This window comes from Calidris pugnax, unplaced genomic scaffold (assembly GCF_001431845.1).
Source record: "Calidris pugnax isolate Ruff unplaced genomic scaffold, ASM143184v1 scaffold28, whole genome shotgun sequence".
Lineage (NCBI taxonomy): Eukaryota > Metazoa > Chordata > Aves > Charadriiformes > Scolopacidae > Calidris > Calidris pugnax.
Genome location: NW_015090842.1, coordinates 6,681,754 through 6,694,102, shown reverse-complemented (window position 1 = coordinate 6,694,102; position 12,349 = coordinate 6,681,754). Strand labels below are relative to the sequence as shown.

Sequence of the window (12,349 nt, the reverse complement as noted above, 5' to 3'; positions counted from 1 at the left end):
AATGTCCTTTGAATCCCTTCTAGGTCTTGAGAATAGAAACAATGCAATAGGATATTCTTCATGAAGCTCCTGGCCTAAATTTCAGCCCCAGTCTAACACACAGATGCACAGGTATCAGCACCTCTACTGAAGTTAGAAGCTGCATGAAATCATACATCTCTGATTAATGCTTTTTATCAGAATGTGTGCTACACATCACAGGCAGAAAAAAAAATCATCTCTGTTAAGCTTTATGCTTCCTAATTTTGTCTGGGATATTACTATCAACATGACAGGCACTACAAATATTAAGAGAAATAGATCAATTAATAACAAAATTTGATCCTGTTCTTTGTTGACTTACCTTGCCAACAGATCGGGGGAACGGTGGTCTTTGATTTTCAGGAATTAGTATCGGAGTTGCCAAAATAGCCCTTTTTTGTCTTGGAATTCCAAGGTTCCCTTCTATCTTAAAGATTTCCTAAAAAAGAAAAAGACCATTTAAAAAGACTTTCAAAATAACATTCAGATGTTATTTCCATTCCCTGCATCTTTAGGCAAAATTAACGTGAACTAGCAGATTCTAGGTTTTGTACTACATGTTTTCCAGCAATTACAGATAATATATTAAAGTAATTATTTAAATATTTCTGGTTACTCCATTTATTACAGTGACAGTGAACACACCATATTCATTTTGTATTCCTGTAGACTAGTTTTAACTCTAAGCAAGTACACCTACCATCCTAACCCGACAACTGCTTAAATCATAAATCTTAAAGAAGGCCTGGCTTACCTCAAATACTTGCATGAGACCTGGTTAAAATAAATGTCTTGCATCATTTTGCCAGTATCACATCTCAAGCTGCATCTACACTCAGTCGCTTCACAATCCAGGCTTTTAGTCAAACAGAACCTACAGGTCAATTTGCTGGAACTGTCCCCAGCTAATGAACTCTCAAGGAACACCAAAAACTTGTAAGTTAAAAATAAACAATAGACACCAAAACCCATGTGGGGTGTGCTGGGTCTTTTGGGTTTTGTTTTTTTTCTTAGAGAAAACTTTGTGCTACTACATCAGAAAGTAGAAGTGGCTTATACAGAAGACTTCCTATTGCCACTGCATTTTCTGGAGTATTTAGTTCTAGCTGAGCTTCAGGCAATTCAGCACTTTATGAGTTACAGCAAACTCTTCAAAGTGACCTCTGGCCCCTGGAAAACTGTCTGTCACACCTTCGCCTGCCCTCCCCTTCTGCTCTCTCATCCTTTAAGTGTTCTCTCCACTGAGAACATGAGCTGGAGTTTCCCAGAGACCTCCCCTTCCTTTTGCTTCCTCCTAAAGTCTCAACAACTCTTTTCTCCAAGAACATCCAGTTACTACACAAGGTCAAAAACAGCCTCTCCCCATCTACCAAAGTTATCCACCTTTTAAGAAAAAAAAAAAAAAAAAAACAAAAACAAACCCCAAAAAAAACCCAAACAAACAAAAACCCCCTACAAACTCACAAATTTATACTATGTTGGGAATTGAGAAACTGAAAAAGATTTAGATTGTTGGTATTCATTCAGGTTGTCATGACAGTTTTACAAAAGAAACCATTGGTTGAATTAAACGTCTAATTCCAATAAGGTACTTAGATCCTACAAATAGCACTTTGCTCTCTTTATGCAGATATTCTAGAAACTTAAGTTTCTCAGTTCTGAAATACTTGTTGTTGTTTTAATAGCTGCTATTCTATTACATAAGGAGAGGTCTAACTGTAGGTTTTATTTTTAATAAAACTGCAAAGCTGAGTAAGTTTTCTTGGTGGCACCACCTGGGCATCCATCAGCCAAGAACTCCACAGGCTGCTCCTGCTGCCATCTGTACGGGTGCCTCCCATCTAATGAGTCTATCATCACCAAAACACTGCTCTACCTCTACTAGCTTTAGCATCACTTCTCAAATTTGACAACAAACAGCAGCAAGGAGAACTCAAGTCTTCGACAGTCAGCTTCAGACGCGCTGGAGTCAAAGAGTAGTGGGAACCATGCAGAGAATGCCGCCTTACAATTTTGCCAATTTTCATAACTTTTTGAGGCTCACCCCAATACAGAGTTCCCATCTCTCCCAAAGGCTTTCCCACTTCTCTCTAATCTTTCAGTCTGGAGGCCACTTGGGTCCCTATTTTTGTCTTTCAATTCCTCTCCCAGAAGACTTTTCCCTAATAAAAATTCATGAGAAAATTCAAGAAAAAAACATTTGAAGTGTCAAGTAAAAAGGAAAGATCTGAATTCTGTCCAAAGGCAAACGCATGGAGCAGTAAGCTTTCAAAATCACTGATACTGTAAACACAGCAGGCAGTTTGGCTGGCATGTGTCTGTGACTTTGTAAGGAGAGTGAAAGTGACTACCAGTATGTCTAAAAGGAAATTACCAGTTCTTCAGTTCAACAGCGCTTAACAGATCACAATTTTCACTCATGGTTGTCCCTCAGTTCACGAAAATGTAAGAAAGAAATCCCAGATGCATGCTCTTTGCAAGACATTAATTCATGTTCACATCTTTTCGTATCAAGGACTCAGAACAGTTTGGGTTGGAAGGGACCTTTAAAAGTCATCTAGTCCAACCCCACTGCAATGAGCAGGGACAACTTCAGCTAGATCACATTGCTCAGAGCCCCATCCAACCTGACCCTGAATGTATCATGTTTTTTTTACTATGAAGAGTAAAAGGAATTTTCAGATTGTTGAATATCTAGCTCTCCTATCTAGATCTTCCAATTTAGGTAGTCAAAGACCCAGAAGTAACAAAGTTCAAAAGGAAAGCAGAAGGGTGGTAAAACTTAAGTCCTCCAGATGTCTGAGCAGGACTTTAGAACAAAAAAGGAAAAATCGTATTATTTATTTGTTTGTTTATAAACACAATTAGTTTGTTGCACAGATAAGAAAGCTTCAGCAGACTGGGCACAGAAATGTAAACACTTCTCTGAGTATGTTTCACATTGTTTATTCTTCAAACCTCACCACTGGTTTTTAAATACTGATTTCATCATTATGATTTCTTTCTCTCTCTCATCATCCCCTGGTGTCTAACAGTAACATGACTGATTAAATGTGTATCCAAAGGCATCACTACGAATGCAGGTAAACAGAAAGACAGAAAAGGTCAAGAGTACTTCACCGACACATTTAATAATTCACTGCTGTTTCTGGTTATTATAATGACTTCTCCATTTGCAAAGAACACAGAAGAAGAAAGAACATTTTGCTTAATGCTAAGCAACTGCAACTGGTGGTTCAGTCTTCAACCAGTATATAAGACAGAAGCCAAAGAATCTGAAATGACGTGCACTTAGCACCTGATTCGACAGTCAAAACACTGAAAAGATTCTCATTCACATGTGGATATATTGCATATATAATAATTTCTACTGAATTGAACTATTTAAATTTCTTGAAGAAGAAACTCACAAGGGATATGAAATTACTCTGGATAGAGTTGGTAATTTTGCTTCAAATTTTCTTACTAATCAGCCTAACATTATAACAAGAGTCTTCTTTTGACTCTTGACACAAGTGAAACCCACAGAGGAGATTTCCGCCATCTTTGCTGGAACCAGCTGATCAAATGCTATAGTACCTACCATGTCTTGGTATCACCCATGACTCCAGACAAGTATTTATGTTCCAGGAGTCTAGGGCTGGCAGTATGGAGAGTCTAGAATGACGTGTCCCAGACAGCTGATGGCTATAATTACCATTTACTTCTCCTATACCTGTTGCTTTCTACAACAAACAGAAACCTAAGGTGCACGCCCACAAACATCTATCCACAAGCAAAATGTGAAAAAATAATTAAAAAAAAATAAATCTATGCCTTTCTAAGAAAAGTGCACCAAAAATAAATATTCTGGGTTTTGATTGTTTGTTTGGGTTTGTTTTTTTTTTTTAAACGAAAATGGTAGGAGAGAAATTCCTACCAGGTTCTGTATTTTTACTATTTAACAGCAATATCACATCTGTGATCACTAGATTTCAGCTGCTCTTTTCATGGACAGTGGATAATCTGATGAGAATCCAACTATCATTTCACTGTTCACTACTTCATAACCAGCTTTTACACCCTATTTTTTACTTCATTAAATTCCCTTTTTAGACATGGAATCAGTAAAGCAATAATTCAGCACCCAGTATGCTGATTCATTGGAAACAAAGCTTGATTCTCTATTCACATTGAGCAAGCAACAAACAGAGCCTCTCATTTTTCTGGTATTTAGGTTATGCTTTTATTGAAAGCTGCCAGTCTGCCCAAACTATGATGCTACACAAGTTGCAGTTTCCCCCGATCCCTTGAGAACTCTCCACTCTGTTTTGGTTTTCTTTCTTTTTACCAGGGGTTCTTGGGAGCATTGCAGTACTTAAATATTTGAATGAATGGCCTAGTCACTATCCAGTAGCAGGCACCATTACTCTTGGAAAAGAAAATTGCATTAGAACTTGTCATGGGAATAAGGTGGCTGAATAGTGATATCGATTTGTCACAATAAGGCTTGGAAACATCACTGGAGTGGCAATCTGTAATCCACTATGGTGACTAGAAAAGTGGTTGAGTTTTTTGCCATTTAGTTGTATTCGTATACTAAGCTGGATGGTATAAAATGAGGTTAGTCCCAAATACAAATAATAAACAAAATTAATCAGATGCTTGTTGCAAGCAAAAAATTCCTCTGAAAAAGCAAATGGGATGTGTTATTCAGTGGCATATCAGTCTTCCTACAGAACATAAGACTGAAAAACTAAAACTGCATGTATATCCACTTAATACGAAATAATTTTTATATAATTCTCAGCTGAAATGTCTCAACTGTGCTGTTATACCTAGTTGCTTCATATATGCCATGTCTATCATCAGAATATTGCTATTATAAGCAGTATTAAGAGTTAATAAATCTAAAACATCTGCCAAAAGAGAAAAATATTTCCCCATATTGTTAATAATATGAAAATCTAAGAAATGTGCTGGAACTTCACTTGTAAGTTAAAGAACAACTATTTAAATAAATAAATAACTCAATGAATAAAGTTAGGAATTGTAAAGGTCAATGGCATACACACAAACATCTGCTCAAAAACAGTCTGTCCTCAATGCCTGTAAATGTCACCCTAAAAATCATATTGTATATTTTAGAAGAATAAATCCAGCTAAAATCAAGCATGCTAAAGGAATCAGTTATGTCAATACACATAAGCTGTCAGGTTTGTGAAGCACGGGCAGAAAAAACATCTGGGTAATGAAAATTGCTGGTAGAACTTGATTTAATTACCCTGGGTGTTTCTACCATTATAATTGTTACATAAATAGAGAGGCAGATCCTTACATTGCATACCCAATATAGCCATTAACTTCATAGGCACTTGGTAATCTCAGACTACAGCGTCGGTACTGTGCTATTCAGCTACCTGTGCCAGAAGTATTTTAATAGGATGGAGGTTCCTTTTATCTTTAAAGGAGTCAAGAACATATTAGGAAAAAAAATATTCTTGTTGAAATAATTTGGTCATGTAGATATCATAACTATTTTAATGCTAATTTATTCTAAAGTATTTTTGTAATGCATATATGACAAAGTGTCAACTATCTCGGAGACAAATCTGAACTTTTGCTTTGGGAAATGATACATTTCATTATTGCCCTGAACCTCTGCAGTACCTTTTTTGAGGGAAAAGTCCTGTTTCTATTGAAGTGTAAGTTTCATTTACCTTCACACCTGCCTTATTCTGTGTCAGGGAGAAGCTTTTCTAAGATGATAATGGACTAAATGCCATTAACTTTCCTTTTGTACACATTAACCATGGGAGTTACCTGTTCTGAGAATAACAAAGAAATGACAACCAAGTGCCTTTTCTTTTTATAAATTAATATTTCAGACTTTTCTTGCAATAATTTACTGCTATTTTCTCATTTTGAACCATATGTGGATCCCCCCGTCTTTCAGGAAATCTCATATTGGTTCCACACTGCTCATTAAATATAATGAGGTATCCCTTATCCACAAACAACTAAATATGCTCTGACTGACTGCATCTGTCAGACAGCATTGCAAATACAGGCTTTCAGAAACAGACGACGGCTGACCTTGTGCCTCTGTCTTCACCAGGATACACTAACAACACATCGCTTATCACCATTAAAAATACTCTTCTCCCCATCTCTACTGTGTTTACACTGGTTGCAAAGCAAACAAACTAGACTGTTTTTACAGCATGCCATAAAAAAAAAAATCAAAATTGTTGAAGATGTCCCAAAACTTTCAGCACCTTAAGTAAATGCAGCGTAAATAAGGAAAGCACTTGCTGATGCAATTGCCAAAGCATACAAGCCTTAAGAAAAGTGTCCTGTAATAAAAAATTATCTTGAAATTAAGGAAAAAATTACCTTTAATTTTCTTTTTTCTTTTAATGAAAGCATTTCCCATTGGCTTAGATATTATACTCCTATTGAAAATAGCTCTAAATGCATGGAGACATTCTCAAATCTGATCTTTTTGAGGCTCAACCTAAGCCATGTAGAAATTCATTGCACAGCACAGACACAAAGCTTTAACTTCTTGCTCTTAATATTCCTACTGAGTGGCCTCCTTTCTTCACTTATATTGGAGGAACTCAAAATGAGTGAGAGCTTCCCTTTAACCACCAGCAAGCTTCACACAAGTCGAAAACACCCTGATTTCCAGAGTAAGGAGAAAGAATACATCTCTCGATTATAGGGCATGATAAATGAATCAAAGATGAACTCTTTTGGTGGTGCAATAACCCATATAAAGCCACAACATCTGTGGATCAGTAGCGGACTATCGACAACTCCAAATGCAGAATAAGACAAGCAGCCATGAACAAGCTGTTCCACATTTCACTTCTGGGATATAAGGACAATTTCTAATAAAGAAAATTCATTTCTTATGTAAAATAAATCCTATTCATGGCAGAAGTTGTCCTACCTTGGAAAAACAGCTTTCTATGCCTTGCTGCAGGGCAGCCAGCCATAAGTACACAGAAGAAAACTAACACATTTTATACCCATGTTCTGGACTGCTCAAGTGCTATGAAATTCATTGTATTTTAACAGTGCTGCACAAAAGCAATTTCAAGATACCCTAAAGCAATAATAGGGTATGTTAAAGTCATGTATATGATTTAATAGATCTAGTGGCTGCAGCCTCGGTCCTATGTCTGAATGGATACATGCAACACACTTCTTCCTACCCCCTAAACAAGGCTCCAAGCTGTGATTGCTATTAAAACCTTCATAGTCCTGCTCCCCAACAATTTTTAAAGCTCTGTTGCCACATATTCCTTGTTATCCCTAAATTTTTTCATTATCTCCATTCCCTCAACAAAATAACCCCTTATCTAATTCCAAACATCAATGATTTACCTTGCTATTCTTTTCTAAATTCTGCACGATACTTCTGTTCTTCCTGTGCACTTTCTGCATTCCCACATAACACCTCACTTTCTGTTGCTCCAGGCATCTGTAATTCTGCAAGTCTTGTTTTTCTTTGGAAAACATTTATTCATTAACATTCATTTTGAATTTGTTTCTCTTGAACACTGATGATACAATGCTACCCAAATTGAAGTAACATCAAATTTGCATTTTCTGTTTCCAGAAATACCTATTTTTTTTACTATTCTTAGGTTTTTTGGTATTGAACATCTGTCTTGGAATTACAACTCCCAAGCGTCTCTATTTCACCTCTCTTTATCAGATAACCAGTTCCATACTCCTACCAAAAGTACAGCCAGTGTCAAAATTTGTGAAATCCTGGTAGATTTGGGAACACTTCTGGTACAGGTACTTCAACTCATTCAAGACAAGAAAATAAACAGCAATTCCTCTTAATGTCATGTTTTAACTCCTTTTTCATTGGAAGCTGAGAAGACATGCACAAAATACTGAAGCAAATAGATTTGGATGTGCCGTAGATCAGTCTAGAGCTGGAGAGATACCACAACACATCCAGAACCCTGTGTCAAATCACAACAGTGGCATTGTAAATTCAGTATGAGTGGTGTAAACAGAAATTCAAGAAGCAGGACCAGCAGAAAGAGAAACTCTTGTAGAGTTAGCAGCAGACCCATGGGTTCCAAAGCTTCCAGGTCATTGTTTCTCACTTAAAAAAATAGAACAAGTCTTCATTTAAAATGAGAATGAATTCATGTCATGTTGCACAGATACACACACTAAAAAATATCTCTTCCTTCTCTTACACTCTATCACTAATCCTGACTGTTCAGCAAAATGTCTTCTTTTCCCATTCCATAAAATTCTTAGGGAGATGAATGAAGAATTCAGTCTTTTTTTTGAGATTTCACAAAACCTAGAAAAAAATTCACCATGTAGACACTGACTGTATGTCCTACAGCCCTACACGGTATGTTTTGGCAACCAGCACCATGCATGTGCAATCAGCTGGGCACACCCAGATGAATCGTACTCTCTGCACAACACAGATTACTTGTAAGAGACCCAGTTATGGGTATTGCAAAAAAATTACCAGTTATCTCATGCTGAAAAACAAGACCCCTTCTGTTAAGAGTCCGAGAAGCCTGCTTCTTGTTGCAGTAAACAAGGACAGCTTAATTGGGAAGGAGTTTCCATACTTTTCTTTCCTGGTACACCCTTGCATGTAATGTAACGTTGCAGTCAAGCACCTGCACCACTTCCTTCCTCTTTTCCATTAGATCAGAGCTGTATTGACTCCTAGCAAAAATAACATCTTACATAGTACCGCAAAGCAGGAAGGCATTATGTTTAGAGCATAGATCTGCACAACAAAAAAGTCTATTAGGCTTGACTACTCATGCACGGTGCTCTACAGAGCTGGCAGTCTTGTGCTTTCCCATACAGGAATTGCCAGACGGACAAATGAAGTGGTAGCCTGTGATGAAGACAAAATGCCCACTTACATCCAGCCTACAGCAACGCTCCTCATTCTCCAAGCTAGACTTGAAATTTGGTCAAAAGAGCTGAAATGTTAGTGCATTAATCCACTTCACCACTTGGTCCAGCTACTCAGAACAAATTAATCAACTGGCATTAACCGAGTCCAAAGAGCTGAAATTGTAGTGTATTAATCCACTTCACAACTTGGGCTGTATTTTTACTCTTCAGTATAAACAAATTAACAGACAGTAACTGTCTGATACCAGTAGCTTAATTCTATTCTGTGATACAAATAAAGAGACAGTGTCGTAGTCAGTTGTGGACAAAGTCTTATTACTACCCAAGTGGTACCAGAGTTGGTACTGGACATTAACTGCATTTGTCAAAGATAAAAATACAAGACCTGAACATGCCATGTGTCATTTGTTCCCACCACAGTGACCCAATTAAATTCAGAGGACAATGCGCCTTAGTTCTAAGCCTTTCATTAGTCTAGACAGTCTCAAAGACCCACATACTACTACTGAAGAAGAGAATACACAGGTGAAGTTCTGACTTAGATGAGAGGGATCTAAGAACTCACATCTTAAAAAGTATGACTACTGAGACTTAAAAAAAACAAACCTCAAAACGCAGATACTCAGTCAAATTTTTCATCTAGATCCAGCTTCTATAAACTTTTAAAATATGCTAGTTAGAAATCGCAACATTGTTTTGGTTTTGCCATATCTATTTTAAGGTGGGAAATCAAAGCTCAACTTTTTTTGCTGAACATTTCCAAAAGAAAAGTGAAACATACAAGATGGAGACCCAGACACTGGCTTGGAGATCTCAGTGGATTCTCACATTTTTCCATAATCACATGCTGGAAATTAAGTCTAATTCAGGAAATTCAAAGAATATACCTGTCAGGAATCAGAAGTAAATTAATTGCTACACTGGAACAGATCAATGATTCATGAGCTGTAACATCAAGCTGCTAACAATATTAATTGCCACATACTTTAGGAAAAAGAGCCTAAAATGGCAGGAGTTATAGTTTACAATAGTTTGAAGGTTTGGGTTTTTTTTTCTGGATTATAACTGCTGAAACTAAAGTTGAGTACAGCTTTACAATATATGAAATGCGACATTGATAGTTCAATACTGTATATCATTAAAATTCACGTTTGGATCTGAGCATTCTGCCCTAACAATGTGCAGCCATAGTAGCATAGAAATATTTATATTCCCTACTTCACACCTGTTGACTTTTAACTGAGTGTCTCCGTGGGATGAGAACAGCCACCACCTACACAACATCAAGTAAACAAGTTTTATTCAAGTTTCCTGGCCATGACAAGACAGACCCAAACAAACTTACTCCCAGCCTGCATACCATCTGTTCAGCAACTCCACTGCTACTCCTACTACCTGGGTTTCGTAGCATTGGCCATGGGCTACCTACTCTGCATTTCTTGTCAGTGGGAAGCTGCATCTGAGATTATTAAAAAGCAATAATATTCTCAAAACAGTCAGAGCAGGGTTAGAGGATTCCATAGCTCCTTATTGACTACAATGGAGTGACTGAATAGGGACAGATAGTCCAGTGGTCAAAGCATTGACAGGGGATAAAGAAGACACAGGTTCGGTATTATTCTAATAATTGCTCCCAGAGACTTCTCAGTGTATTGCATTATTTTAACACTTACACCTCACACATCTACAAATTCTATTCAGGTCTCTTGATTTCTAATCCAGTGCCTTTCTGAGAAAGAACTGATATATTCGAATGCATTCAAAAACCTGAGCTCCAACCAAAACAGAATATTACCACCCCTTAGTTTCCACTTCACATTTTTGTTCATATTTCATATTTGTTCAGTTCTGTGAGGTAAGTTTTATTTTTATCTATACACATTGTCTTGCTCCCAAAGTCACTGAAGTCATTAAAGTCAGACCTGTGATGTCTGCTCCCTTTACTGACACACTGGAATTTAGCAGGAGAATTCTAGAATTAAAAACCCGAGTTTTCACAGCTTGAGCTAAATCAGCAAAATCTCTCTGTACTCCTCATAATTATCCATCATGCAGCTAGCCCCAGAAGAATTTCGATGGGTCTGTATTTAAATAGCATTATGAATTTGTAAGATGAATTCTTTGGTTCTCACTGCACATGCCACGTACAAATTCTCTGCTTCAAAATGTGACCAAAGACCCATTGTGTATATCAGATTATGCACAGCGTGTTGCTTCTACGAAGTGCAGAATTTTCAAGGAACGTAAGAAAACGAATTCTACTCTGTGTTATTCAACTTTCTTTGCACCATTCTTTTTGCTATCTGAATGTAGCACTGCAACAAATCAAACCATCAGCTTCAGAGCTTAAGGGGTCTGGTTGCTATTGCCTGACCATTTCAGAGTGGAGCGAAGCGCAGTACCAGTTTCTTAGCTCAAAATAGCTTCATTTTGCTGAACTTATCTCATAGGGACAAGGTTAATAAATTGCAGCATTCATAATTTGATACATTCTTGGCCCTGTTTCAGTTTACAAACTGTCCATTAGCAGACCTTGAAATCTGTGAACAAATACATTATCTACCATTATACACAAGTTTCTCAGATGAGTAATTTTTGATCTTCAGATTGCTCAGGCAGTTGCTTAGAAACATTTGTCTGTATTAGTTACACAAGTCATGTGGTATTACTTTTCTTTTCAGATTGGATGGCTTCTGTGAATAAGCAACAGCATGAAATGCAAATTTCATGATATAAAATTCAAACTTGCTTTTGGCAAGGATTTGATTTATTACATTTACAGCACAAGATGAAAACAAAAAGGTTATCTCTGTGATCTGAATGACTTGACGGGAAGTAATGCCTCTGCCACTTGGAGTACTAGTGGCATAAATTGCAAAAACAAACAAACCCAAACATTAAAAAACAAAGGAATTGCACAGAATCAGTGGAGACGGTGGCTTAGGGAGCTTATTTGGCTGAAAAGATCGTTTACAGAAATATAAAAATGATAAAGAATAGGATGGAAGTTTGAAATAGTCTTGCATTGGAATGAAATGGAACCTGTGCAATAATTCATTTTACTACTTATCTACATAGAAATTATGGGTTTCTCTTCTATTGATTCTTACTTTCCAGGGATTAGTACTTTCCTAGACTAAAGCATAGGTACTTAGGACAGAAAAAAGTCATGGAGTTCCAAGTAAATTACTATTAGTCTTTTTCAGAGCTTTAAGCAAGCAAAGAAAAAGAAGCAAGTAGTCTTGTTCATAGTGACAGCCAAGTCTCATTCAATAAGGTTGAAACAATATCCACTAGTATTTGAATGTAGCATATACAGTAATACAGTGGTATCTTTTTTCTGTTGATGCTATCAGTATGAGAAACATTGAGGATCACTCTTTTTTGCTTTAACTTTGTAGAAGAACCACCTGTATTTGCCTGA

General features: G+C 37.0%; 1 protein-coding gene across 1 annotated transcript in view; it reads right to left on the bottom strand.

Annotated features, from left to right (window-relative positions):
* CDH13 (cadherin 13) overlaps positions 1-12,349 on the bottom strand; it is a 465,789-nt gene that overhangs the window by 275,361 nt on the left and 178,079 nt on the right. Inside the window, exon 4 of the mRNA XM_014942408.1 lies at positions 344-460. Within this exon, the coding sequence (XP_014797894.1) occupies positions 344-460 (117 nt within the window). The remainder of the gene's footprint in view (positions 1-343; positions 461-12,349) is intronic.